This window comes from Zonotrichia leucophrys, chromosome 7 (assembly GCF_028769735.1).
Source record: "Zonotrichia leucophrys gambelii isolate GWCS_2022_RI chromosome 7, RI_Zleu_2.0, whole genome shotgun sequence".
In the NCBI taxonomy this organism is placed as follows: domain Eukaryota; kingdom Metazoa; phylum Chordata; class Aves; order Passeriformes; family Passerellidae; genus Zonotrichia; species Zonotrichia leucophrys.
In genome coordinates this window covers 10,391,251-10,419,235 of record NC_088177.1, presented here as the reverse complement: position 1 = coordinate 10,419,235, position 27,985 = coordinate 10,391,251, and the positions used below count along the sequence as shown (strand labels likewise).

Sequence of the window (27,985 nt, the reverse complement as noted above, 5' to 3'; positions counted from 1 at the left end):
CCAGGACTGATGGAACTCAGTCCTGCTTTGCACCAAGAGATTTCAGCTGAGAACAGGCTTTTCCCCCAGACACTGTTTCATGCAGGGGAACACCAACACCCCTCACTGAATTTGCATAACCTTGCATTTTCCAATTCCCAAACAGCTGTACTAAGCTAGCTCAAAATATTAATGGGACCTAGTTAATGGAACAGAAGCTACATGATTAAATCCTGCTTCCTTGAAAAGTAGTATCTGAAAAATGACAGTGTTTATTCTAGAACCTGGAAATGTTCATTTTAAGGCCTCCTGAACAACTTCAAATACTTGTTTTTTAATGAAAAGCTGAGAAACTTGGCTTTGTTTGAGGTGAAAAATGAAAAGGATTGATTTAACAATGTTTTCTGGGGGGGGAAAACCCCTTCTTTTTCTAGCCACAAAACATCAGGAAGATGATTTTGAAAAGGCAGAATTTGTCCTGTTGTGACTTGAGACTCTGAGCAAGGAAGGTCAGAACACAAAGAAGGAAGCACAACAGATTATGAATGCAGGGCATACAAGATAACAGCGTTTTCAGAAAGCACAAGAAACTCCTGGAGAATCCAAAGCCACTGGGTTTTGAACACAGAGAAGAGACAACATTTATTTTCAATTTTTTGTCCCCACAAATTCTTCATTAAAATGTTATCCATGTTTCTAAGGCTAAAATACAAATACCTAGTGCAGTTACTTGGGAGGAAAAACAAAGGAAAAAGTGATTGATGAAAAAATGTCTCACTCTTTTCTTCTGTTATTAAAATTAGACCGTGTAAAAATCAGCAAAATCTGAAAATGGATGATTTGCTGCAACTAAACCCATCTGCCAGCTAGAGAGTGCTCCAAGGCTCGCTGGCTGTGGCACTGCCTGCTGTGTGATGCTGCCCATGCCTCTTCCCACAACTCTGTCTCCCTTCCCATCCTCCTGTTTAGCCATGATTTCTATTCAGCTCACAGGCTCTTGCGGCAAGCCCTGTTCTCATCCTGGATCCCGGCTCTCCAGGGCCTGGATCTCACTCAGCTCTAAGGGAACAGATAAATAACCACCTATGGCTGTCTTCCTCAAAGAGCTTGTGCCATTTTTGGCAAGGTGCTGCTTTTTCAGGCATTTCAGGGAAATGGCAGTTCTGCCTGTGTTTGCTGTCAGTGTCCTGTGGTGCCCCAGAGTGCTGGAACTGAACACAGGCTCGCAGCATTTCCTCTCCTGGATGTCACACAGAAACATGAGTGCCATGGAGTGGTGGGGCCTGTGCCTAAACCCTTCACAGCCAACATGGGCTTGTCTGGCACTCAGGGAAATCACTGTTCTCTCCCTGTCTGGAGTCTCCCTCTTCTCTACATAAGTGATGACTGGGGCTGGGTTGCTGTGTAAAATCACTCTGTTCCTTCCTAATCAAACTTCACCGATTTCCAGATGCTTCTCACCTACCAGAGCCATGGCTCTGTTTGCATTCTGTACTAAGAAAAGCTCCTCATTTAGCATTTTTGCTTTGCTTTTCACCTCTGCTTTGCTTTTTTGCTGGAGATCTAGCAGAGATGGTGCCTGGTGGACAGTAAAACTGTGTCACCTATCGCTCCAGGCTCTCACAGGGACACAGGAGAGCACACCCACCCATTTCATCATCTCCCAGATCCTGCTGGAGCAAATTCCAGCTATCTGGGGAACCACAATGAATTAACATGGAAATTGAAACCTGAGCCAGGATTCGTGTCACTGTCATCTTTATGTATTAGACCGTGGATCATGAAAGGAATCGTGCTCCAGCTGGCTAATTAAGTAAACATGAAGCAAACCAGGGTAGCAGACAGGGGTCCCAGGGCCTGGGTGGAGGCAGGGAATTCTCCTGTGAAGATGGGAAGGTTTTTTTAGGGGTAGCTTCAAAATGTACAAATGACAACAGCAGAACAATGGGACTTTGAGGTGGACTCCTGTCCATGTCCAGGTGGTGCAGAGATTTCCACTCCCTCTGCCTTACAGAGCAGCAAACAAAGGGACTGAGATGAGACAGCCTTGAGGACAAAGCTTCTCCCTGCCCTCTGTCCAGGCCAGGGCTTTCCAACAGGTTTTTGCCAGCACTTGTCCCAGCCCAAACCTCAGTGCTCTGAGGCAGCTACAGCTGGCTTTGCTGCACACTCATCCAGGGAAATGTACTCAAAAATGGGGAACTCGGCCAGAATCCCTGCTGAAAGCCAGAAGTGCCGTTCCTTACATAGGATCTTTGATGGTTCCACCCCGATGCCAGCGGAAAACCAGCTCCATTTTAACTGTCCTAGCGCGCCCTAGTGGGAGCCGGCTCCCTGCGCGTTTGGCAGCATCCCGGCAGGATCCGGCGGGATCAAGCAGCACAGATCTCCCGGCAGGACAGATTCCCACCCAGGGACACAAACACTCATGTCCAAAGAGCTGGGGGCACGGGAGACACCGATGAATCAGTGATTTCAATTTCCTGTGAGCTGTGGCTGCATCCGTGGAAGTGTCCAAGCTCAGGTTGGACGGGGCTTGGAGCAACCTGGGATAGTGGGAGGTGCCCCTGCCGAGTGCAGAGGTTGGAATGAGATGAGTTTGAGGTCCCCTCCAAGCCAAACCATTCTGGGAATCCATGGCGCTGTGAAAAGGTAAAGCAGCCTGTTTATTATGGATAAAGTTATTTCTTCTCACCTACAGCAAAAACACCCAAATAAAATATTTCCTCCTCTTTCCTTTCCTCTGGGAACTCTTCCTTTCACACAAACAGCCTGACAAGGCAAGGAACCTCAAAGTGGATGGGATTTTTTTTATACTGCAAACCCCATATTTGCAATTGCAAACAGACCTGCTCACCCACAGCCTGTATGTGGGGTTCAGACCATAGAGTAGGCACTGAGTTGCCAACAAGAGAAACTATTTCTTTTTTTTTTTTGTATTATTTTTCTTTCTATGCTTGGATAGGAACCAGCCTCTGGGAGGAAAGGAATGGAAGTGTTCAGAAAATAAATCGTCCTTCAGTTTATGCACCTTTGGGTCTCATTCATAACCCAGAGCATTAGGAGAAATAACTCAGGCTGAAATCTGCAAGATTTATTCTATTACAAGGAAATTGGTTCTTTTGCAGGAAAAGCATCAGGCATTGATACCACTGGTGTTGGTGAGTGAAGAGGGGATGTAACCTTCACACCCCAGGTCAGACTGAGTGTGCAGAGCTCTGTGGTGTGCCTGAACTTCAGCTCAAGGCTCACTGGCACCTCAGCAGCTCCGTGGGACCCCGAGCAGGGATTTACAAGGACAGCCAGCACGGCACGGATGTGATTTAACTGGGACCTCTGAGGAGCACAGAAACAAAAGCTGCTCCGAGCTGATAAGGGCTGAAAAGGAAACTCAGAATGCATCAGGGCTCTTGAGCCTCTCTGTTACTGCGGAGCACTCCTGGCCAGCCTGTTCATCAGCTCAGTGCTGGAGCTACCCCAGAGTTAACCCACAGTGAGTGGCACGGGCTGTGGGATGCAGCTCTTGAACAAGGCTCAATAGACAATACTTAGCAGCTCTTTTTCTTTTTCTCCTGGAATACACCAAGAAGATTTTACCCTGAAGTTCTCATGAACCCTGAGAGCAAAAGGCAAACAAACCAAAAGCCTGCAGACAGCAGGAACCCTTGAGAAGCAGCCTGGATTCAGTTCCACTCTCACCTCCACTGCTGTGCAGCATCTGAGACAGGGCACTTGAAGCCTCCAGGAGACTTGAGCAGTAAGCAATCCCATAATACTCACTAAGGGGCACAGATAAGTGCTTGCAAGGCTGTGGTCTCTGGGAGACTGGAGAAACTGAGGCTCAGTGCCTGGCAAACAGCATGCTCAAGGGAGATGGCAGATATCAGAACAATTCCTTGCTCCCCCTTGCTGCCAGGGAGGAAAAGAGGAGTTTGAGCAGGACAGAGGTGTGTCTGTCTCACATCATGCTGAACACCACAGCCTTTGCTTGAGGGCACCCCAGAGCACAGCACATGCATGGGGTTGCTGAGGAGAGGCGTGGGGAGGGATGTAAATGAAAGCAGGGCCTGGTTAAGGAAGATAAGCTGGGCAGGATGGGGAATTTCAAAGCTGAGGACTGTGCTCATACAGGCAGAGATGCCCACAATAACATGTTTTTTCCAAAGTAACCTTGTGATGATGAGAGACCTTTCCTGGGCTAGGATAGATCCAGATCAGTGCAATGCTCACCACTTGTGACACTTCACCTCTGAAGCCCCAAACCAGGCCAGCCACAGAAATCCACTCTGAATGGAATCCTACTTTTTGGCTGAGTCTTCCTTGTCTTCCACCTTCTGCTGGCCCACAGGCAGCTGCAGAGAGCTACAGAACCCTGCCTTGTTTACTTCCTGCCCTAACAAATTAACCAACAGCCAAACTGACCTGCTTATCTACACCCTTCTTGGTCTGCTACACAAAAAAAAAAAAAAAACAGACTCACAACAGAGACTCAGAGCCAAGCTAAAAAGCACCATTTTCTCCCTACAGCCTAAAGAGAAGGGAATCTAAGATATTGTCCTAACACCATCCCTTTTGTATGCCTCTATTCAGCCTCAACCTCTTTTTACTTCTTATTAACACAGCAGAGCACAGTGCTTATTAAACCTGATTTTTCTTTCTTGGATGTAGGCCCTGGTATGATTTAGAAATAACCTTAATGTGGTATTTGTAATTCTAGCATTTACCTCTTGCCATTATCTCCAATATGATGTTACTGCATTCTTGGCTCAGGAAGAGCTTCTGTAGTGCTTTAAAACACCAGGAAAAAGCTCCAATGAGACCTCATTCCTATTGAATAAATGATGGGACATGAGCAGAGCACAGGATATTTGAATATCCTTTAAACATCACCAAAAGCAATTAAAATTAAGCTCTATAAAGCAAAACTAAACCTCTGGGGAGGCAGACTGTCTGATTCCTCTGCAAAGCCATCTCCAAACCAGAAGATATCAATCACATCCAAATCCAGACACCCCTTAGCACACAGCCAGAATGACCCTTCTCAGACACAGAGTGGTTTGGGTTGGAAGGGACCTTAAATCTCATCCAGTTCCACTCCCCTGCCATGGGCAGGGACACCTTCCACTATCCCAGATTGCTCCAAACCCATCCAACTTGGCCTTGGGCACTGCCAGGGATCCAGGGGCAGCCACAGCTTCTCTGGGCACCCTGTGCCAGGGCATCACTGCCCTCATAGGGAAGAATTTTTTCCCAATGTCCAATCTAATCCTGTTCTCTTTCAGTTTGACCCCATCTCCTGTTGTCCTGTCAGTCCTGGTCCTTGTAGAGTCTCCACCTTTCCAGCTCCTCAGCACTGGAAGGCCACAATTAGGTCATCCCAAATCCTTCTCCAGGATGAACAACCCCAATTCCCCCAGCCTTTCCTCACAGCAGAGGTGCTCCATCCCTCAATCATGTTGGTGACCTTCTCTGAATTGGCTCCAACAGCTCCATGTCCTTCCTGTGCTGGGACAGGGATTAAGCCCAAACCACCCCCTGCCACTCCTGCACAAACAGAAACCTCACCTCAGGTGCCAAGGGACAACGAACTGCTGGACAGGCAATGGAGCCAACACCATTATTGACCCTGACAATGTCCCTCCCACTGTTTGTCTGAGGGCAGCAGTGGCCCTGTCCTCGTGCACAGGCTGACAGGGCCACCAGGCACACTGCTGGAATTCACAGTGGCTCTCCAATGTTGGATAAAAATGCAGGGCTCTGTCAAATTGTTCATTTGTTCACACATTCATCATCACCAAAGCCTGCCTCAGCTGTACTCTGTGCACAACTTTTATTCTCTCCAAGGTGTGTATTTTCATAATGATAGTGCTCTTAACAGTATATTTTACTTAACAGTATATTTTCATTTGGCCCCAGCCACCCTCTGAGCAGTAATTTATTGCTGCTTGTCACTAGTTGCTACTGAGAGTAATACACACACTGGGTTTATTCAGTATATTTGGTATTTCTGGCTTGACTCTTCCTCACACAGACAATACTGCCCAAGCCCAGAGACTCACAAATCACAGCAGCCAAGTGCCTGGGCCTTCCAGCTGCACTTTGTACTTCCCACCTTTTTGCCTGCAAGAGCTAAAAATTCCCGTTTACTCCTTCTTTTGTGATGCCAGTGGAGAGCTTAATGCAGCCTGAGTGCTCTGGGAGCTGCAGGTGTGCAGTGAGCCCCTGTGTGGCCGATGAAAATGTGACAGAAGTAGGCAGGGATGCCTCGGGGGCCTGCCCGTGCTGACAGAATTCCCCATTCAATATTACCAGGTGGGGCCAGGGCTTGTGCTGCAAATGAACTGCAGAGTTCTCTATGTACAGAGCACTGGTGTCCCAGTGCTGCAGCCAAACCCTGCTGGGTGTACAGGGGCAAAACAGAGATTTCAACCAGATAAAGCCGACATGTTCAGTCAGTGTCACCTGTGACCCACAGAAAACAAAGCTCTTCTGCAAGGAGTATCAGGAAGTTTGGGGAAAAAAGCTCCCCTTAGGGAGACAAATAGAAAATAAATAAAGAAAATAATCACTTTGCTCTTTGCAAATGATTTTTTTACCTCAGACTTGGTAAACGGGTGTTTTGGCTCTGCCCGTGTGGAAGCTCTGAGGGAGGACTTTCCATGGATGAAACTCCTGTCAGTGCTCCTGGAAAAATTAATGATCCTTACTGCACCACCTTCCACTGTGAAGGGGGATTGCCTCACCTGCCCCTCACTTTTCACCTGTGATCCCAGCTGGGTGTCCCAGCACCGAACATTCTGTATGTGTGTTTGTGTGCACATGCAAGTACCTCTGTGTGGGTGCGGTGCATCCATGGCAAAGCAGACAGATACACGAGTGTCTGTGTGTCTCATGCCGTGCACACACACGCCCTGAGCACATGTGCAGCGGGAACACCCGCTCGCCCACACGTGGCCCACGGGACACCCTCACCCTCCATGGCACCTCACCCCGAGGACACGCGTGTGCCCCAAAACACACAGGCCCGCCACCGCCGCCTCCCTCCATTCCCCGCCCCGCCCGGGCCGCCCCCTCCGCCTCCCGCCCCCGTGCGCCCAAATCCCGCCGGGCCGCCGCCGCTCGTCCTTTCCTTTCCCTTCCTCCGCGCCCTCCTGCACCCACCGACGGCGCCATGGCCGCGCGGCAGCAGCTCGGTAACGCGGGGCGGGCGATGGCGGCGGGAGGGTGGCCCTGAGGGGTGTGGGGGGTGTCCTGCCGCCGCAATGGCCGCCGGCTCGGCTGGGCTCGGCAGCGCGGCCCCGGAAGGCGCCTCAGCGCTGGTTCCCGCGCAGGGTGCTGAGGGCGGGCAGGCACTGATCGTGTCCCCCAGGCTCGCCGTCCCTTCTTCCCGGTGCACCGATTGCCGCGGGAAGGCGCTGAGGCGATCGGGCCCGCGCCCTGCGGCCATGGCCTCCCTGAGGGGCGGCTTCTCCCCCTGAGGGGAACCGCGAGGCTCTGGTGCTGCTCCCCGTCCCCTCCCCAGGCACCTGGCCCCGCGTAAACTCCTAAACTACGCAACTCCTACACTACGCTGAATTTACTCGCTTAATCCTGCTGTAACCACTCGTGCTCTTCCCGCCTGCCAGCTTTACTCAGCGTCTCTGACAAGACCAACCTGGTGGAGTTTGCGAAGAGCCTGAACGCGCTCGGCCTGGGTTTGATTGCCTCCGGAGGAACGGCCAAGTCCCTCAGGGATGCTGGCTTGCCGGTCAGGTACACACACACCCCTGTACATCACCGCTAAAAATGCTCTTCTGGGCCCTGAGGCTGCTTAAATTGTTTTCTCTGTGAACAAAGATGAGTGAAAACTGGTCTGAAAGGAGTCTTCCCTTCAAAAACAACGACAAAAAAAGAAAACCCTGCCCCAAAGCAAACTTCAGAACCTTTTTGTCTACATATCTATTGGCTGAGGAGCATTACTGTGAGGAGCTTCTGGTTGGCATTCTTTATCTGCCTTGAGCCAACTTTATTTCCATGGGACAATCAGTTACCTTGATTTTCATAATCTGCCCTGAGTGCTGCTCCTCACAGCCAGGTGAAGCTGATCTTTGCTTGCTTCTGGGACAGCACTGATGTGTTAAGAACATGTTGAAGCTCACTGGAGTTCACTGGTAACAAATAATTTTCCCAGCACAATTCACTTAATGCAGACAGAGCTTAAAGGCTCTAACTTGCACATCCACTGTTGGAAAAAGGTCATGTACAGTCACTGGCTGGTTTAGCCCATGATTCTGGGGAAATTTGTTCTGGTTTCTTCCATGCTGTGATTACAAAACAAACCAAAACAGCTCTGGCCAAATAAAAATGGGTTTTAGTGCAGTGATGAAAAAAAGTCAATTATTTGGCAGGGCAGGTGGCTGTGACTCTGTTTTTGCTCCCTGTGAGCACAGTGGTTGGCCCCTGGGACACATCAGCACAAATCTACATCACCTCCAGAGCTCACTGCTACCCAGCCCTTGGTTGTGTCTCCAGCTTATTTCCTTGGCTGTGCTGTCAGTGAAGCCTGAAGCAAAGGATGCTGACATTTCCCCTTCCCTCATTGTTGTTATGACCATCCTAAACAGTCACAAGGAGTGGTGAAACTAAGCTGGAAGGAAGAGCACTTCCACATGGCTTTCCATTTTCTCTGTAAACCATTCTGATTTGGGGTTTGTTTACCTTGGTGATTCCAGTGTGTTCAAGCTGTACTGCTTAGTTGGGTGTGACCCATGAACTCAATTTCCATCCATGGGAAAAGCAGTTGTTGCTCCTTTGCCATAGGCAGATTTTGTAGTGAAATCCATACATTTTCTTGGGTGTGGGTCATTCAGCCTGTAGATAAAGTCAGAATGGCACATGTGCTGTTTTCTTCTTGGGCAGGGATGTCTCAGACCTGACGGGCTTCCCTGAGATGCTGGGTGGGCGTGTGAAAACCCTTCATCCTGCAGTCCATGCTGGTAAGTTTCTGCTAATGCATCTTTCACTCTAAAAGAGGGCAGGGAGGGTGGGAAGGAGAGGGTGACAGATGCCTTTTTAAAGGTTGTGTGGAAGAACCAAGTAACAGGAGCAGATTTGCTCCAGGAGCAGAAGGAGAGGTGGAAAGCCACGGGTTGCAGAAGTGCAGGGTGGCTGAATTAGCTCCTTGTTGCAACGCTGGCATGTCTGCAGTTAGCAGAGCTCTCTCCCTGGGGCTATAAGTAAAAGAGCTCTGTGAATGCCTCTGCAGAGTCAGCTGCACAGAGTTTAACTGTGGGTGGTTCTGGTGTGCAGCACAAGCAACACAGCAGTGTAGGCTATAGGGGTGATTCCTGCATGCTCTGATGGCCTCTGCCTCCTCTCCAGCAGGGAGGATCTCTGATATCTGCTCTGCCTGCACATTAATCCATCTGCTCTTCCCTCTCCTGTCGCTGTGCTTGAGGTACCTCAAGTGGAACCTGTTGCCCATGAGGGCTGGAGACAATCTCCTGTGATCCTGAACACAGGACTGCTCCTCACACTGTGCCAGCCTGTCACCCTCATGTTTCTCTGAGTTCTAGACCCCACCAGCACTGCTCATCCTCTCTTGCTTCCCTTGTCTCACAGGGCAGGTGCCCTTTTCCTCTCCCCTGAAGTCCTTGATGATGGTTTCAGTGTTTGAAGGGTAGCAGCCGAGTGCTTAGAAAGTTGTTGAGGTTGCTGCTCAGTACTTGGAATACTCTAGGATTTAGCATTCCACTTGTTAGCATGGAATTTAAACAGCCAAAGACTGTAAAGTGGAATAAAGGAGCAGGGCTGAGGGTGCTGTCTGAACTAAAATGAAAAAGTTAAGCTAGAAAGGCTGAGGATGAAAACGCAGTGTGAAGGGAGATGTTGCATTAAAAACCTGGTGGTTATTATTTAGTTATTTTTTTAATGAAGATGCACTGTTTTTTGCAACTAGGCATCTTGGCTCGCAATATTCCAGAGGATAATGCTGATATGAAGAAACAGGATTTCAGCCTTGTAAGGTAAATGTGGAGGGATGTGATGCAATCCATTGATAATCAAATACCAACAGCAGAGCCCAGCCAGCACCAGGGAAGGGGAGCAGTAGGAATTGTGACCTCTGCACACCAGCAGCTCTGCAGTCTCCTTTCTTTGCCCTGGCAGGACAAACTGTGTATTTAAAAACATAATTTTCTACAGGATCATCTTCTCCACTTGTAGTAGGAGAAAGCTGAAACAAGAAAGTTATATTGTGATCTCCACAGGGAACTCAGAGGTCTGAATTCCTGCTGGTTCCCTGGGAAATCTGACACGTTACACTCAGTCAGTGTAGGGCCACATTACACGTGCTGCAGAGTTGAGTTCAGTGCTTTTGAAGCTGCCTCATCTTCCCTCAGGTTGGTTCCACGTGTCTGATCAGATGGCAATTCCTGATTTTGAAATGCTTGCTTAGTAAATATACCCTTTGATATTTGCATAATGTTTACTGAGTTTCAACACATAAATAAAGAATAGACACGGAAAATGGGTCAGGAACACTGCGTTTGTTCAGACAGAAAACACACAGATAAGAAACAGAAAACTTCAACTTTGAGAGCCACCTTGGGAGCAAGTGAGCTGCTCCAGAAGCTGAAGTAACAAAGTTTGTTACTTTGCACTAATGTAGCAAAGTTTTGGGTGTTTATTTCAGTTTTTGTTAGAATGTGTTTACTTAGTTCAGTCACACAGAGCAGCTGGGGGCTGTGTGTAACTAACTGGTGTTAACATCCAGCTACTGCTTTGAATAACCAGTTGTACATCAGGGAGTAGCTCCTGGTTCAGAAGCAAATGGCTGAGCTGGACATGGCAAATTGCAGGTATAGCCAGGGTGGGAGGTGCAGTACAACTGTGGGCCAGAATGCATCTGGAGTTTTTAAAATTACTGTTAGAAACTGATGGATGGATTTCTGGGCTGAATTGGAAAACCTGAAATTTAAAACCACAGGAATCCTCTTAGATGGCTCAGCAGTGGTGGCTCTTCAGAGCCTGCTGCATATTAAAGCAGGCTCTGCTGAATTGCAGGGGGAATAACGTGCCCTTACATCAGTGACTTATGGTGCACTTGCATCCAGACTGGTGATTTGGATTCAGGTTCACTTGCAAAAAGCAGAAGTAGCTGATCCTCAGCAGGACTGCCTTTGCATAGTTGCATAAAATTTGCATATCCAAGTCAGTGGAGGAAAGCCTGATATTGATTTGCACAAATAAAACCTTAGCAGTGTTAAAGCCCACAGGTTCCTGATGGTTTGCAACAGGTCAGGAGCACAAATGGATCAGGGGGAAGGGGACATCAGAAACACAAGAGACAATAAAAGACATTGTAGGAAATTTAGAGACATGGGGGGGTTCTGAAATCCATACTGGAAGCTTCTCATCCCTTCTGCTGGAGTTCACAGGGAGTGGGAACAAAGGAATGTTGTGAGTTGGACACAAGGGTACTCATCACAGCAGTTCTGTGCCATGCTGAGCACGCCTTGGAGTTCTGTACCTTCATGTGCACAGATCAAGAGAGTAAATTAATTCTCTTGGATTAAAAACCCTGCTTGTGAAGGGCAGAACAAATCCCTCCTCTCCCTGCAGTTCCTGTGGCTCTGGTAGGATGGGACAGGCAAGTTATTATTACATCATGCTTGCTGGAATACAGACCTGCTTCTAGATCAGATGGAAAAACTAATTCCAGTAAGGTCCAGTCTTAGCTTGAGAGGGAAAAGTCGATTTTCTCCTCCACTTTCATGTGCAACAGAAGCTTTATGGCATTTGGGCTGCACACTCAGGTTTCATATATTGTTGGTATTTTAAAAGTCCACAAGGTGACATGTAGGTCATTTTCTGCTCTTGGAAACGTTGTGGAAAATTAGATTGTACTTTGTTTGCAATGGATCTTTCTTGGGTGCTTACACTCTTTGGAGAACTGGTGGATGCCCATTCTCAGTATTGCTGAGAGCCCATTTTGAAGTCCTTTGAAATGGCTCACGTTGGGCACCAAAATCACTAAACATTTATATTCAGGCACATGTATTTAAAGAAGCTTTTCCTTCAATCTGGTTGCTGCAAGCTGTGGCTCTGACACTGTTTGATACACAGAATTCAGCTGAATGTTTTAAAGCAGTGCACCATCACTTGCCCTTCGGCTGAGCACCACTCTTGGCCACAGGATTTTATCTGACAGACAATACCATGAAATCACTGGTGATATCTTGTGCTTGCCAAGCCCAGTTTGGCACTTTGATTTCTTGCTGAGTAACCCAGTTTTCCTCAATTCTCAGAGTTGTAGTGTGCAACCTGTACCCCTTTGTGAAGACCGTGTCTTCTCCTGGTGTGACTGTCCAGGATGCAGTGGAAAAGATTGATATTGGTAAGTTGAAGGGAAAGTAAAGAAGGGAAAGTCTGCTTTCCAGACAGACTCTATGCTTCTCAACTCTGAGTGGTCTCAGCTCTTCTCTTTTTGTTTGATGTTCTTTGCACACCTGTAAAGGGAGTCTGCTCAGGAGCTGCAAGGAGCAGGCTGAAGGCATAGCTGGGTGAGCCTCGTTGCTTTGAAGCAATTAAAGTGTCCATCACAGGCTGGCAAGGCATGCCCTGCCCTAAAAAAGGAGCCTGAGGGCTGTGCTAGGAAAGGCCAGGTGGCCCATGCTTCCTGCTGAACCACAAAGAACAGACTAAACCTCTTTTACAGCCTGACAGTGTAATAGAAATTGAAAAAAACATGAGCTTTGGAGAGCAGAGCTGAGGCACTGGAAGTGCTCTGAGGATGAGTGAGAACTTCACTGCAGGAAGCCATTAGAAGGGAAGGGGTTGGTCTGAACATGTGGGAGAGTGCTCAGGACCTGAGCTGGGAAGCATGGACACCTGCTTTGGACATCAGCATGTTTTCTCCTGCTGCCAGTTATTAACCCCAAAGGCTTGCTGTGCCTTCACTGGAGCATCTCTGCTTGGCAGCCTGTGAACAGCACAGGCACAGTTCTGTGCCTTGTGCTGGGATGGGGATTGGATTTTCTTGCAGTAGTTTAGTCCAAATGATGCCCAGCAGAGCTCTCTATTAAATGTTTTATGGAGTAATACTTGCTCTGCATGAAGCAATGCCAGCCTCTGCTTTTCCTTTGCAGCAGCCTGGTATCTTGTTGATTTAAAGAGTTGCAATAGCAGTGCAGTCAGACTGAAGGGAGAAGTGTGGCATTTTATCTCCCACAGAGGACCTGGGCAAGATTCATTATTATTTGCAGAGACATTTGGGAGCCTCTGTTGTGTGGCAGCGTGGAAGCAAATCTTTCTGTGTGCAGAGGATGGTGGTTAAGCCATCTTCTTTTTCTTGCCCCAGTTGCTCATCACAGCCCACATTCTGTTCTGGTGTCTGCCAAGCCCAGTCAGTGTCGAGTCAAACCCACCAGCTTTGAGCATTTTGAAGAGCACTCTCACCCCTCTCTGTGCTGGAGGGAGGGACACATCTGGCACAAAGGAGCCATGGTGCAGTCCCTTCCTGTCCCTGCCTGGCCTCACCTGCTGCGGGTGCTGTGTCCAGGAGGGAAGTGCTCCATGTGCCCCTCTCTTGCAGGGGGAGTGGCCCTGCTGCGGGCAGCTGCCAAGAACCACGCCCGTGTGACAGTGCTGTGTGACCCTGCAGACTATGCTGCAGTAGCTAAAGAGATGGCAGCCTCCAGGGACAGAGACACTGCCATGGAAACCCGGCGCCTGCTGGCACTCAAGGTTGGTCACACTTTCCTGCTGTGAAGAACCAGGCTAAACTTGTGTAGAAAGAGGTTCTTTACCCCTTTAAACACCAAATCCTCTGTGAGGTGATGTGTCTAAGCTGACAAGTGTCCCCTGTTGTGTCCCCAGGCCTTCACCCACACTGCTCAGTACGATGCAGCCATCTCTGACTACTTCAGGAAGGAGTACAGCAAGGGGGTGTCGCAGCTGCCCCTGAGGTACGGCATGAATCCTCACCAGAGTCCTGCTCAGCTCTACACCACGAGCCCCAAACTGCCCCTGACAGGTGAGACCTGGGCTCTGCTGCCCTGGAGGGGGCTCTGGGAGAGCTGGCAATGGAGGTGCTTGGACAGGCCTTGGAAACTGGAACACCATCTTGTACCTTAGGGCAGGGGATGGCCAGCAGTGTCTTCACAGCTGCTTTATTACTGAGGGGCACTAACTCTGCAGTTCAAAGTCGAGCTGATGAGACAGAAAAGCTGCTTTGTTGAGCCCCACAAGACCAATTGCAGCTCCTTGTTCTCTGTTGCTGTAGGATTGTGTGTCCAAGGTGCTGTGAACACATTTATGTATTGTACTTTCTGCATGACATTAGATCCAGATTTTGCAAAGGAAAACCTCGTTATTCTTTTAAGATGCTTTTCTGCTTGCAAGTTTCTTTGTTTAGTATCTTCCCCAATTTTTTTTGTATCACTATTTACTCTGCCTAGAAACCAAGAAACCAAGCTGTTTTTCCCTAGGTGACTGGTTTTGTTCTTTTTTTTGATCTTTCTTTGGTTGGATTTGAGCAGAGGGGGTTATTACCTTGGGTTTGTAGAATACAAGTTCCACTTGAAAATTTGGGATGGGTCTGGTGTGTCTCTGTGCCATTTTACAAGGGTGTGCCACTTGCCACAGCATTGTTGTAGTGAGGGAAAACCCTGTTTTGGAGGGAAAGTCTGGCTGCTCTTGTTCTTAAAACTGCTTTCAATGTGTGCAGGATTGTCCTGCTGAATAAGCAGGGAAGGTTTGTGTTGCAGCATTTTCCCCATTTCAGCTCTGGGACCTCTTAGGACGCTTTTCCATTCCTGCACTGCAGGTTGATTTGCTTGCAAGCCTGCCTCCCAGAATGGCAGCAGAGCAATGCTATGCTCACTCCTCCTGAATCTGGATTATTGTTGAAATGATCTTTTGTCCTCCAGTCTCCTGAAATGCTCACAGTGCTGCCATGTCAGTACAAACAGTTCTTCTCTCAGGACCAGAGCAAAACGTTTTGAGAGCAGCCTTTTAAACGGCCTTTAGTTTTGGTGTGGATTTCTGGGCACTCCACCAGTTGCTGAGGAGCCAGGGTGATTGAACAAGAACAGTTTGCAGTGATTTGAGTGCTCTCTGGGGAAACCCTTTGTACTGGCTCTCCAGGCTCTGGGGAGAGGCTTTGCCTGCTCTAACACATCCATGTGCTGTGTTTGCAGTGGTGAATGGCTCCCCGGGCTTCATCAACCTCTGCGACGCCCTCAACGCCTGGCAGCTGGTGAAGGAGCTCAAGCAGGCGCTGGGCATCCCGGCCGCAGCCTCCTTCAAGCACGTCAGCCCCGCAGGTAGGCTGGGCTCTGCTCCCCGCCCCCGGCGTGTGGGCAGGCCCTGGGGCAGGCTCGGCAGCCCGGGTGCCCTGGCTCGTGTTTCCCACTAGGTGCTGCTGTTGGAGTTGCGCTCAGCGAGGAGGAGGCCCACGTGTGCATGGTGCACGACTTGCACAAGAGCCTGACGCCCCTGGCCTCGGCCTACGCCCGCAGCAGAGGTGAGGGCCCCAAAGAACCGCGGCAAACCTGAGCAGCATCCTCAGCTCTTGCCCTGCTCCTGCCTGGGCACCACACTCCTCCTCCAGAGGGGGTTTCTCCACAAGGGTCTTCCTGACTGCCTATCAGTTGCTTTCCAAGAGAGCAGCCCTTGTATATGGTTTCAAAGAGCTAAAACCACTTTGGATTCTGTTCCTTGATGAATATAGAAGACCATTTAAATTTTTATACACACACACACACACACACACACATACATATATATATGTATGTATATGAGGCTTTGACTAAAGGACCTGGATAAACAGCACTGCTGGTTATCCACACTCAGCATTGGGCTGCTCAGGAATGTTTAACTTGAGTACAGATGTTTCTGTCTGCTATTTGATGGGGTTTTTAAAAATGCTTTTCTACTGCAGAGCTCACTAAAAAAAGTAAACAAAACCAGCTTCCTCTGCTTAGCTGAGATATTTTGCTACATCTCTCATTTTCCATGGCATTCCTAGAAAATCTGCACAGATTACAAAGAACAAGGCAGACTTGATAAGGAGCGCGTTGGCTTGGGTTCATGTTTCACAGACCACCTTTGAATGTTGCTCTCACAAAACCATTGCATGATTGCCAGAAAAATAAACCCTTAGAATGGCAGGGACAGAAGAATTGACCTTGCTGAGTAGTGGAGCATTTGTGATAGGAGTTAATTTCATCTTAGCTATGCCATTAAATAGAAAATACTTATTTTAAAACAGAAGAAGAAAAAATCTGCCACATTTCTGGATCTGCTTTCTTGCAGGAAAAGCCAGGTGGGAGCATAGCCATCTAAAAGCTTTCCTCTTTTTCCAACTGTCTCCCATCTAAAATTTTTCTGTGTGATCCTTGCCTCTCCTTGTCCTCCTGCCACCAAGGGTTCAGCTGGAGGTAGTCATTACAGAGTTAGAGCTTTGACAGAGGCAGTGAAGAAGGAAGAATATCTGAACTATGGGGATATATAAAGGTCCATGTGTTTGAGGTAGGATTTTTCATCCTTATTGCTTTTATGGCCTCTTTTTTTTGTTATTCTTGCTGTGGGATTAAATTCCTAGCTGTCACAGCAATTGACTGGACTGTAGGAGTGGAGAGTTTTCTTTGTGTGGTGCTGAAGTGTGGCAGATGAGTGAAATGAGGATTTTTCAGGTGCTGATCGGATGTCCTCCTTTGGTGACTTCATTGCCCTGTCTGATGTCTGTGACGTGCCTACTGCCAAGATCATCTCCAGAGAGGTCAGTGACAGCAGCACATCATTCCAGGCTATCCAGGAGAATCATTGCAGATGCAGCCATGGCTCTGTGACAGCCTTTTGGTTGGAAATTGGCCCATTTTACCAGGAGGACTTTTACTGGGTCATTTGTGTCATCATCTCTGATCTGGAGTGCAGAATTTACACCAGTCTTTTGATTAAATTTTTTTTTCCCTACCAGTTATCACCTGGCTGTGTGCTGGAGCCTGTGAAACAGCAGAGCTGGCAATGCTGCTTTCCAGGAGATGATTGCAAACCTCTGGAAAGGAGCCCTGCTTAGGCTGTCACAAATATTTGGCTGAGCAGCTGTCAGGGGAGAAAAGAAGGGCTGGAATGCTGATGGCCAGCCCTTTGCCCAAGGCAGGAATTTGGAAATAGGTTGTTACCTGCCACTTACATGCAGCTCAGCCACTTCCCAGGCTGTGCTTTTTCCTTAGAATCACAGAATCTTTTAGGTTTGGAGCAGCCTGCTCTAGCCCTTTTCCACAACAGGAGGATGGAGTGAGGTGGCTTTTTCCAAACCAAACCATTCTGTGATTTTATGATGCCAAACAAATGAAAGAGCATATTCAGCTGGTTTGTGAGGGTAACTTTTGGTACAGTGCTGCTGAAAATTAAAAAAACTCACCCACACTGTAAGGCACGAATGTGGAAGTTGTGTATGGCTTCATGGCACTGATGAATGTAAACTCTCAGTTTCCATGCTCTTATCAGCTCTTGTTCCAGGGTTTTTGCCTGCCCAGGAGTGTCACTGTTGAAATTAGGATTTTATTGGGTTTTAAGCCATGTTTACTGTTAGGGTTGAGAAGTGGGGATGTCATGGTCAAGCTGTTTCCCCCTGGAGGAGGATATTATTAGTTCCATTCTGATTAGAGGGATGTAGGGGTGCTTTTTACTCACTTCTGCCAAGAGCTCACAATGCTCTGCTGGTTTTTGTTTCCAGCACTGAAGCCCACACTGTAACAGTGTTTTTACTGTTGTAGGATACACACAGACCCCAGGAGAGGTGTGTGTTCAGTGCAGGAAATGGCTGGTGCAGCTTTAGCTTAGCCCCTGTTTCATTTTTCTCCTGTGGAAGCTGAAATCTCTGTGTTGCAGGTGTCTGATGGTGTGGTGGCTCCTGGCTATGAGGAAGAAGCTCTCAAAATCCTTTCCAAAAAGAAGAATGGTGCTTACTGTGTGCTCCAGGTTTGTACCCCTGCTCCAGTCAGGGATGAAGCTGGAAACAGACACTTTGGACCTGCATGCTTGTCAAGCAATATTAACATTCTGTGCTCAAGTCAGTGTCAGGTTGCCTTCCTGGTTCCTGCAGTGATTGTTGGGATTCCAAATTCACCCAGTTTTGTTGAACATGACTCATGGATCACAGATTGCTGTCAGGGCCTATTTCTGCTGCCTCTGAGAGACAAATGAGCAGAGAAAACTTCACTGTAGCATCACAAAAGGAAAATCCAAGGCTTAGCTGAGGTTGCAATTGTAGTGTAGCTGCCAGGGGAGCTGGAGAAGATGGCTCAGGAGCTGCAGGCAAGAAGGAATGGAATTGCAGACAGTCTTGGCAGCTGATTACCTCCTGGAATTCAATTAACTTCTCAAGGATGAGGTCATATTGTGAAGCCTGTATCTTCAGGGCTGAATGCAGAGCAAAGCTAAGGAAAATTGGTCTGAAACATTTCAGTGAATTAGGCAAACCACATGGAGCATGTGCACCCTCCTATTTAGAGCTGGTCACCTTAGTCTGGGTTGTTTCCTGTCTGAAACCTCAGCTAGGGCTCCCAAAATTTTGAGTAAGGCCATGCATGAGTGGACCTGAGTGCAGCATCACAGTTCCAGTTAACCTGATCCCTGGGCTGGTGTAAATTAATAATTGTGCTTCCAGCTGGGGTGGAGATGTGGCCCAAGAGTGCAGCTTTGGAAAAAATCCCATTCACTGTTTTTGGATGCCACAGAGGGCTGGGAGTTGTAGCCTGAGGCAGGTAGGAAGCAGCTCCAAATTCCCTGTTCTGGATGCCACAGAGGGCTGGGAGCTGTAGCTTGAGGCAGGTAGGAAGCAGCTCCAAATTCACTGTTTTTGGATGCCACAGAGGGCTGGGAGCTGTGGCTTGAGGCAGGTAGGAAGCAGCTCCAGATACTCCTGCCTTCCGGAAGGCTCTGTGTGTGTGTGCATGTTTTCCCCTCTGTGTGAAGACTGGCAGAGTGCAGGTTTTGGTGCAGAAGTGCTTTACTGGGCTCTCTGTGGCTTTCAGATGGATCCCCAGTACGAGCCCGACGACCTGGAGGTGCGCACCCTCTACGGGCTGAACCTGATGCAGAAGAGGAACAACGCCGTCATCGACCGCTCGCTGTTCAAGAACATTGTCACCAAGAACAAAAACGTGAGTGAGGGGGATGAATGGGCTTAAACACACATGGAGTGAATGAGCTGCTGTGCCTTCATCAGGGAATTTACCACAAGAGCTCCTAAATTATTTTAGTGAGGTTGAACTGGCTGTTAGTAAACAATGCAGCAGACTTTCTGCACCTCATATACTTGAGTAAATTAAGATAGCTTTCCTTTGTTTTGATTCCTTGGATAAATAAGAGGAGCTGGAGCTTTCCCATTATCTCAGGCTACCACAATATTTGTAAATGCTCTTTGTAAACAAGAAGCTACCATGTGCAATTTTTTTATGGTGAGACAGCCATGTGCTAAGGATCCATCACAGCTCCTGACTCATTGTTTACTTCATCCTTTTGTGTGCATAGTGTTGTATAAACTCTGGCCTGGCTGCTATTGCTCAGCAATTAGAGCCCACATCACCAGAAAGTTCTCAGTGATTTCTTTGTCTCTGTTTTTTTAATGAGAATGAGATCAGACATTAATGAGCACACAATGAGTCATGGGCTCAGAAGTGAGTTCAGATATTGAGGTAATAAAAATCGCTTTTCTAAATTAGGAATGGAAAACTTAAAAATAATACAGATTTTGGGAGCTGCTCTAATTGTTGTGGCCCTGGTTTTTGCCTGTGAGCACATCTGATGACAGTGAATGCAGAGGAGTTTTCAGGCTGAAGGCCAGTGTTGTGTGGTGGTGTTTGCAGGGGTCTCAGGATGAGGGAAGAGATGAGAATCTTGACTCCATGTTTCAGAAGATTGATTTATAATTTTATAATATATATTATAATAAAAGAAAATGATATATTAAAACTATATTAAAGAAATAGAAGAAAGAATTTCATCAGAAGGCTTGAAAAGAATAGAAAGAATAGAATGATAATAAAATCTTGTGACTGCTCACAGCCTTGACACAGGTGGCTGTCATTGGTCATCAAGTAAAAACAATTTCACATGATAGGTAAACAGTTCTTTAAATCTCATTCCAAAGCAGCAAAACATGGAGAAGCTGAAGCTTCTCAGCTTCTCAAGAGAAAAGATCTTAATGAAAAGATTTTTCATAAAATATGTCAGCGACAGTGATGGAACCCACTGAGATTGAGTCTTACCCTGAGAGTTGGAAGACCAATCATTAATGGGCTTTAATGCAAACAAAACTAGCTGGTAATTGAGCACATCAGGGTGTTCCCAGCTCCTTGTTTTCCCTGGGTGTGGGTTCAGGGGTGCTGACAGGGGTGCTCTGTTCCAGCTGCCCGAGGCCGCCGTGCGGGACCTGATCGTGGCCAGCATCGCTGTCAAGTACACCCAGTCCAACTCGGTGTGCTACGCCAAGGATGGCCAGGTAGGAGCTGCAGCTTCCCCACCCCCTGCTCCCAGGAAAGCCCTCCTGCACCTGGGCAGGGCCAGAGGAGCTGCCCTGTGCAGAGCAGCTGCTTCTCAAGAGGCTGCTTCAAAACCATGCTGGTGTTTTTTCATGGTCGTGGCAGGGCTGGCTCTTTCGTTGGTGGGGTTGGAAAAGTTCTTACAGGCTTCTGCACTGTGGCCTTGAGTCATTTCTTTCTGGCTACTCTGTTCTTTCACATCATTTTTCTCATGAAGAGCCCTTAAGAAATTACAATAGGTTTCTCAGCTGGATTCTGACTGCCCAAATGCTTCTTTGTTTTCACTTTTTCCTTAGGAAGATGGGATATGCTTTCTTCTTCTCATCCCACTGGGATAACAAAAATCTTCTGTTTTCCCTAGTTGTATTTTTTTTAAAAGCTGTTAATGGATGTTGTTGGAATTTATAGAGGCATTATCAAATGTGTAATTGAGATTATGAATCATATGGTCACACAGTGGTTTTGGGCTAGAAAGGACCTTAGAGCTCATCCCATTCCACCCCTGCCATGGGCAGGGACACCTTCCTCTATCCCAGGTTGCTCCAAGCCTTGTCCAGCCTGGCCTGGAACAATTCCAGGGATGGGGCAGCCTCAGCTTCTCTGGTCAGCCTGTGCCAGGGCCTCACCACCCTCACAGGGAAGAATTTCTTTCTAATATCTAACCTAAACTTCTCCTTTTTCAGTTTGAATCTTGAATTTTAAAAAAAAGTCAGTTCTTTCCAAGCCATCACCAGGTGTTCAGCCTAAATAATTTATCTAAAAATTGGTGTAAAGGTATTGAAAGTTGTATTGTTACCCAGCAGATCATTCTTGTAAAGGTGCTGTTTAGTTGGCTCTTTGCTCTCCATGGAAGGTTTTCAGTAGGCCTGGATTAGTACAGAAGAAAAATACACAGAATGCTTTTGAGCTTTGGTACATCATAAATCAGCAAAATGGATCAAAGAGTGAAGCTTACAGGTAGAGACTGAGCTGCAGTGCTGGTCCTGTGCTCTGTGGTTCCTCACAAGATGTCTCTGGAGATCCAGCATTTGTCTTTTATTCTGCTTTATGTTGGGTTTCTTTTTTTGCTTTCCAAATATTCTCTGCACTCAGTAGTGTTAGATCCCATAGCCCCAGAACAAAGGTGTCCCTGGCTTTGCTCCTTTCCCCTCATCACAGCAGCAATTTCCAGCTTCCCCAGTGCTTTTGCAAGCCTGGTGCTGCAGCTGTTTGCAGAGGGTGTGTGGTAATGGATGTGCCATGTGGAAGGGAGCAGGGACAGGGAATCCCTGGGCAGGCAGGGATTCAGCTGGCTGGGCTGCAGAGTGGGCTTGCAGATTTTCATGTGGAAAATGCCCACATTTCACCTTCCACATTGCTGCTCTTCATCTGCTCCTCCAGGGTCTGATCTGGTTTGGGCTACACCTGGCAAGTCCAGCTTGCTTTCAGTCTCATTGGTTTTGGTTTTCCAGGATCTAGCAATCATGCAATGGTGGGTTTTTTTTTTTGGTATTTCAGCCTCACAGCATCCCTAAGAAACGGGGATGCCATGGAAAGCTCTGGTGTGTGAGACATCAGCCCCTCCAGCAAGGTAGCTGTGTTAGTACATTCCAGCAGTGTGGAGTGGGAAGCATTCCTGGAGCTGAGTGTCACTTCATTTGCAGGAAGCCAGCTGCCACTAATTGCAATAAACACTTGCACTTGTTCTGGCTGCCTTTCAGCTTGTAGCACGTTGATTTACACTCACTTTAATGACACCCTCATGTTTTAAATTAGCAATTTAAAATTATTCTTCCTTTATTCTCTGTACACTAGCATAAAACAAACCTGTTAATTTACCTTATGCTTTCCCAGTGACTTCCCTGTTTTGTTTGTCTTCCCAATGGTCAAGTCCTTTATTAGATTTTTATATTTCCAGGTGTCTTTAGGGTTTTTGTTTTCATTCATTAGCCAGGGTAAATCTGAGTCAACCCAGAGCAGTCTGGATCATTTTGCAAGAATCCTTTGGGCATTATCCATCTCATCCACTCTGTGCTATTGCACAGCATTCCAGCTATGGAGTGTGTTTGACTCTCCTGTGAACCAAAGTGTTTCTAGTCAAGTAATTCTTAATTTTCACCCAGTCTTTTTTCTGTTAAGTGATAGATTAATTTTTTTTTTCTACTCACCCTGTGCTGCTGTCTCCTTTCACTGCTCACACTTCATAGGCTCTGCTTAAGCACTTTTGGATCCCCAGGAGATTAGGCTCTGAAAGAAACATAATTAATTTTTGTGTAGCAAAGGGGGGGAATGGCTCCTTAGTGGAGGATTTTGAGCTTTTGGCTGTGTTTTTGTGGGGGGGAAGGGCACCACGTGGGGCAGAGAGTGATGAGGTGTAGGAAAAAGGATTTTATAAAGTGAAAAAGGCAGGGAATTGGTACAGGCCAGTGTGAGGGGAGATGCAGGTACAAGTCTCAAGGTTGTGTTATTAAGCAGAAAAGCTAAAACCTACTGATTTCCCTTCTTTAGACCAGAAATTCCAGGCTGGATTGAGGAAATCTTCCCCAGAAATGTTCCATCAAAACCTGTGCTTTTAAAAAAGGCAAAACAATGGCTTGAACCAGTGTTACAGATAAACCTCTGCAGATGTGGGGATGCTTGTGAGGAATTTACAGGCTGCATCCCTTTCATCAGCTGAAGTACAAAGTCCCTGCCATTTTGGAGTTGTTGAATACAAGCCAAAATTTAGTTACTGATCTCTTGATAAAATTTAGGTCACAGAAAAAGTGAAATATTTTGAGTGGCTCACAGAGGAAAGGAAAAGGCTTTTTTAGAAAGGTTCTGGGATGCTGACAGGTAGCAGGAGTTATTCCTGCTTATTCCAGCACAGGAGTGCCAGGCACAGCTCACAAGGACCTGATGGAGACTGAGACACCATTCTGGCTGGGAAAGGACACAGGACATCCCAAGCATTAGAAACCTGGGGATGTTCCATGGGATTTTGGCCCCAGCTTCTCTGGGTCCAGGCTCCCTTGGAAGTGGAAGGGGGTGGGTTGAGAGCAGAGGTTGGACATCAGCAGTGTTTGTCAGGAGCAAGGTGCCACTGGACTGTAAGAAACTTTGTGTCTGTCCAGTGTTTGTGGTACCAGCAATATCCCTGTGGTTTATTACACACTGGTGACTTCAGTTATGGCTGAGCAGATTATATCTGATAGCAGCCCAAGCTTCCCAAACCTTTCATTTGCTCCTTGGGGGAACAGGATCCAGCAGAATGTTTTATGCTTCTGGTAAGAGGTGAAGTCACCGTGTCTTGATGAATGGGAAGACAAGTGAGTCATTCCTTTGAGGGCAGCCTGCAGCTTATGGCTTTACCATCTGTCCCAGGCTGAGCTGGGAGCTCTGAGGCACTGGCCAGCACCTCAAGCATCATGTCTCTGGAGAACAGTCTGGGGAACAGCTCAGCTGTGGCTGAGCAGGAAATGATGGGAGAGACTTGTTTCCTGTCAGATCTCCAGACTGGAATGGCAGCAGTTCTCCACAGGACCCACAGGATGGACAGAAGTTTCCAGCCCAAGTCTGACATCCCTGGTGGCTGGGTCTGGCTGCAGGAGCTGAGCCAGTGCTGTATTTTCATAGCAGCTTCCTTGAGATAAAACCACTGTGTGGATTTTGCTTATCTGCTAGAGATCAAGCACAAGTGCTGTTCAATGGGGTTAGCAGCAGCCATTTCAGAAAGCCTGGATTCTGGCAGATGGCAGCACAGGAGATGTGGGGTAGAGAATCCATGGATGTAACAGTGCCACTGACCAGCATTCCTGAGTGAGCAGTGGGTTTACTTCCCTGTCAGCCTTGCCAGACAAGCTGCACTTCTCAGCTGATGTGGTTAAGCTGTGTGTCTAAGCAGAGAGATGTTGGGATGTGTGTGACCTGGGCTCAGGCATTAACACTGACCAGAAGAGGTAGTGTCAGTCTCCTGAGGTCAAAGCTTTGATGGCTGGAGCTGTGTTATTTAGAAGACTGAAAGCACATCAGTGTTTGAGGGTGACTGTCAGCTCCAAAGAGCTGTACAAGTCAGTGCAGACAGCTGGCCCTGTAACCAATTCACAGGATCAGGAATGCTGGCATTCCCCCACTCCTCACCCACCCCTTCCCTGGCTGGGTGAGAGCAGCTGAACTGGGGGAGCTCTGACGGCTGTGCTGTGCTGCAGGTGATCGGGATCGGCGCGGGGCAGCAGTCCCGCATCCACTGCACGCGCCTGGCGGGGGACAAGGCCAACAACTGGTGGCTGCGGCACCACCCGCGCGTGCTGGCCATGAGGTTCAAGGCCGGCGTCAAGAGGGCCGAGATCTCCAACGCCATCGACCAGTACGTCACCGACACCATCGGAGAGGTGAGGGCACCACAGCCCCTGCCACGCCAGCCCCTTGTGCCAGCTGTGCCTGCTGGGGGTTGGAATGGGTGACTCCAGGGCTGGGGTATCCTGGGCACAGGGTGGTGATCCATCCCCCAAGGTCATTTACTGCATCCCAGGCACAGGGTGGTGATCCATCCCCCAAGGTCATTTACTGCATCCTGGGCACAGGGTGGTGATCCATCCCCCAAGGTCATTTACTGCACCTACAGCACAGGGTGGTGATCCATCCTCCAAGGTCATTCACTGCATCCCAGGCACAGGGGGGTGATGCATCCCCCAAGCTCATTCACTGGCCCCATGGCAATGTCCTCATTTGCCTCTCCCATACTGCACCCACAGCCCTGGTGCCCCACTGAGCACCTTGGCTTCACCTCCTGGCTGTTCCCAGCAGTGAGGGTGGGTTAAAGCTCCAGCTGATGGTCCAGTTCTCCCTGCCCTGTCACTGGCTCCTCCTCACACTGAGCTGTTGGTTTGTGTGGCACTTTGGATTCTCAGAATCCAGATTCTGACCTTCCCGTTACGGGCCATAGTGAGACAACAACATAGTATGTCCTTTTTAAGTATCAAAAGCCAAGAGCTGGATTAGGGACCTTGTGAATCACCTTGTGAGCAGTTGCTTGTTTAAAGGGGTAAGAACTGGATCAGTTGCTGTTTCAGAAGGTGAATCATAAACTGAGCTGCTGTTAAGTCATCTACCAGATGCCTGCTGGCATTTATGGAGCAGCACACTGCAGGCAGAGGAAATTCAGGAGGGAGAAAAAGAATCCCTCAAGGTCCTGTGGTGAGGAGAGGGAAGGAGTTAAAAGGATGCAGAAATAACTGATGGTGGTGATGTGTTTAAACCCTGTGGTATGAAGTTCCCAGCAGCAGAGTCATGGAGCAGAAATCCTGGGATCAGAGGGAGGCCATCACTCATCCCCCTGGCAGGGAACAGGGGGAGCTGTGTGCTCTGGGGCTGAGCTGGTTTCTCCTGCCTGCAGGATGAGGACCTGGTGAAGTGGCAGGCCCTGTTTGAAGAGGTGCCCAAGCAGCTGACAGAAGCAGAGAAGAAGCAGTGGATTGCCAAACTCTCTGCTGTGTCCCTCAGCTCCGATGCCTTCTTCCCTTTTAGGGATAACGTCGACAGAGCCAAGCGGGTAAGGCTGGGGTTGGCTCCAGGGGGCTGGGATTGCCACCAGGGAAATGGGGTGGCTCCAGGAGGCTGGGGTTGCCTCCAGGAGGCTGGGGTTGGCACCAGGGGGTTGGGGTTGCCTCCAGGAGGCTGGGGTTGCCTCCAGGAGGCTGGGGATGGCTCCAGAGGAATGGTTGTGCAGCCCAAGCTTGTCCTTTTCATTCTGTGTGCACTGCTGAGCAAAATCCCTGCACTAGGAGAGCAGATCCTGAGAAGGATGTTCCTGGTGGTTACAGCTCTCACATGGACAGTAATGATCCAGTCACTGCTCATTTTGTTGATTTGGGATGAATAGAGGATTAAAGTTTATTAAACCATTTAGGAATATCAAGCCGAGGCCTGTCGCTTCCAGAGGAACCATTTTAGGTTCTCTCTGAGCAGCAGAGAGAACTTCCTGCTCCCTTAAGGAGCATCTTTGGGACTGGAAGCCTTTTTTAGTGGGATGTGGATAAAAAACTGGGACTGCCAGCTCATTCTGAGGGGGATTTTGTGTTTCCATCCCCTGTGTGTGCAGAGTGGAGTTCAGTTCATCGCTGCCCCGTCAGGCTCGGCTAACGACGACGTCGTGATCGAGGCCTGCAACGAGCTGGGGATCACCCTCATCCACACCAACCTCCGTCTGTTCCACCACTGAGCCCTCTCTGGGCACAGCCTCACCAGCAGCCATGTGGCACTGCTGTACTGGGAGGCTCCTGCAGCCTGGGAAGGGGCCTTTCCCCTTGTTCAAGGACAAGGGAGAGGTACAACTTGGCTTCCCGTGTAGAAAATCAGTGACTTTTGCAAATAAACCTACAGTTGTTAGCTACCTGCTGGCTGTGTGGTCCCTGTCACCCAAGTTCTGTGTCCTCAGGAAAAAGGGTTATTTTTGAGGTAGGTTTTATGGTTTAGGCTCTACAAATTCAATAGCTTGCCTGTGGAATGGTGTGAAAGCCTGGCTTCTACTCAGCTTCTCATGGAACTGATCAAGATCTGTACCATACTAAATTAAGTTGGGTTGGTGGGGTTTTTTGGGTCAGCAGGTATTTCTAATCCATTGTCCTCTTCCCTGGGAGGAGAGGGAGCAGTTCCTTTGCACGAGGCACTGTGGGGTTTGGTGCTCTGAATCCTGCCCTAGACTCTGCTTTTGGCAGTGCTATGTTGCTTTCTCCAAGGTAGAAGAGCCACTGACAAGTCTGTCCCCTTACTGGGAGCAGAGCAGAGTTCACAGGCTGGAAGGGGAAAGTGTCTGGAGCCACTTCTCTGTGTCTGCAGTTTGCATTAAGCACATTTGAACTTATGTCTGGGAAAAAGCAGAGAGAGAATGTGGAGCACAGCGAGAAAAGTGCAGGAGGAGCCCAGACACAGTTTTGCTGGCAGTCACCGTGCCTGTTCCAAAGGGATTTTCTCTTCTTGGTTCCATTTTATAAAATCTGTTCAGTTTTACCCAGGAGCAGCCCAGAGTTTTTCAAAGAACACTTCTGTGGGCTCAGCTCTCAGCTGGTGCAGAGCAGGGAGTGGGCACGTGTGCCCTTGGCTCAAGCAGGGCTGCCCAGGTGGGAGATGGACCTGGGAGAGGGGAAATCTGGGGGTGCTGCTGACTTGCTGAGACTGTGACCATCCATGGCTTTTGTTTTACCTGATTGTCTGATCCAGACTGGTGCAAATGGAGCACAGCAGAGACACTTCCCAGGTGAGTTATTTAGGGTACCATAATCCACACACTGGTTTTTCTTTAACACTGTTGCTCCATCTGCCCTTGCTCCAGCCTGAAAGGGAGCAGAGTCCTCTCTTTTCTGATCTCTACAGTGGATCATTTTGTCATTTCTGATCTCTGCAATGGATCATTTTGTCATTTCTGACCTCTACAATGGATCATTTCCAAGTGACTTGATGAGACAGGACAGGGGTAGAGACCATTCTACTTTTTTGACCGCAATCCAAACTAAAAATTG

At 48.3% G+C, this 27,985-nt stretch overlaps 1 protein-coding gene and 1 long non-coding RNA gene across 3 annotated transcripts; one reads left to right on the top strand and one right to left on the bottom strand.

Moving 5' to 3' along the window:
* Nucleotides 1-1,720: 1,720 nt before the first annotated feature.
* On the bottom strand, nt 1,721-7,265 carry LOC135450098 (uncharacterized). Of its 2 annotated transcripts, XR_010440950.1 has the most exons (4): nt 7,141-7,265; nt 6,576-6,663; nt 4,704-4,806; nt 1,721-2,621 (listed from the first exon to the last, which is right to left on the bottom strand). It is a non-coding gene; the product is annotated as an uncharacterized LOC135450098 (long non-coding RNA). The 2 variants fall into 2 exon arrangements; XR_010440951.1 differs by lacking the exon at nt 4,704-4,806.
* ATIC (5-aminoimidazole-4-carboxamide ribonucleotide formyltransferase/IMP cyclohydrolase) lies at nt 7,020-26,859 on the top strand. Its single transcript, XM_064717889.1, has 16 exons — nt 7,020-7,172; nt 7,605-7,731; nt 8,878-8,954; nt 9,917-9,983; nt 12,267-12,355; nt 13,553-13,704; nt 13,837-13,993; nt 15,159-15,284; nt 15,377-15,484; nt 16,656-16,741; nt 17,857-17,946; nt 19,002-19,130; nt 20,378-20,470; nt 24,677-24,859; nt 25,864-26,019; nt 26,569-26,859. Exons 1-16 carry the CDS (start codon nt 7,151-7,153, stop codon nt 26,686-26,688), a joined length of 1,782 nt encoding a protein of 593 aa, XP_064573959.1. The 5' UTR covers nt 7,020-7,150; the 3' UTR covers nt 26,689-26,859.
* The last annotated feature ends 1,126 nt before the right edge of the window (nt 26,860-27,985 follow it).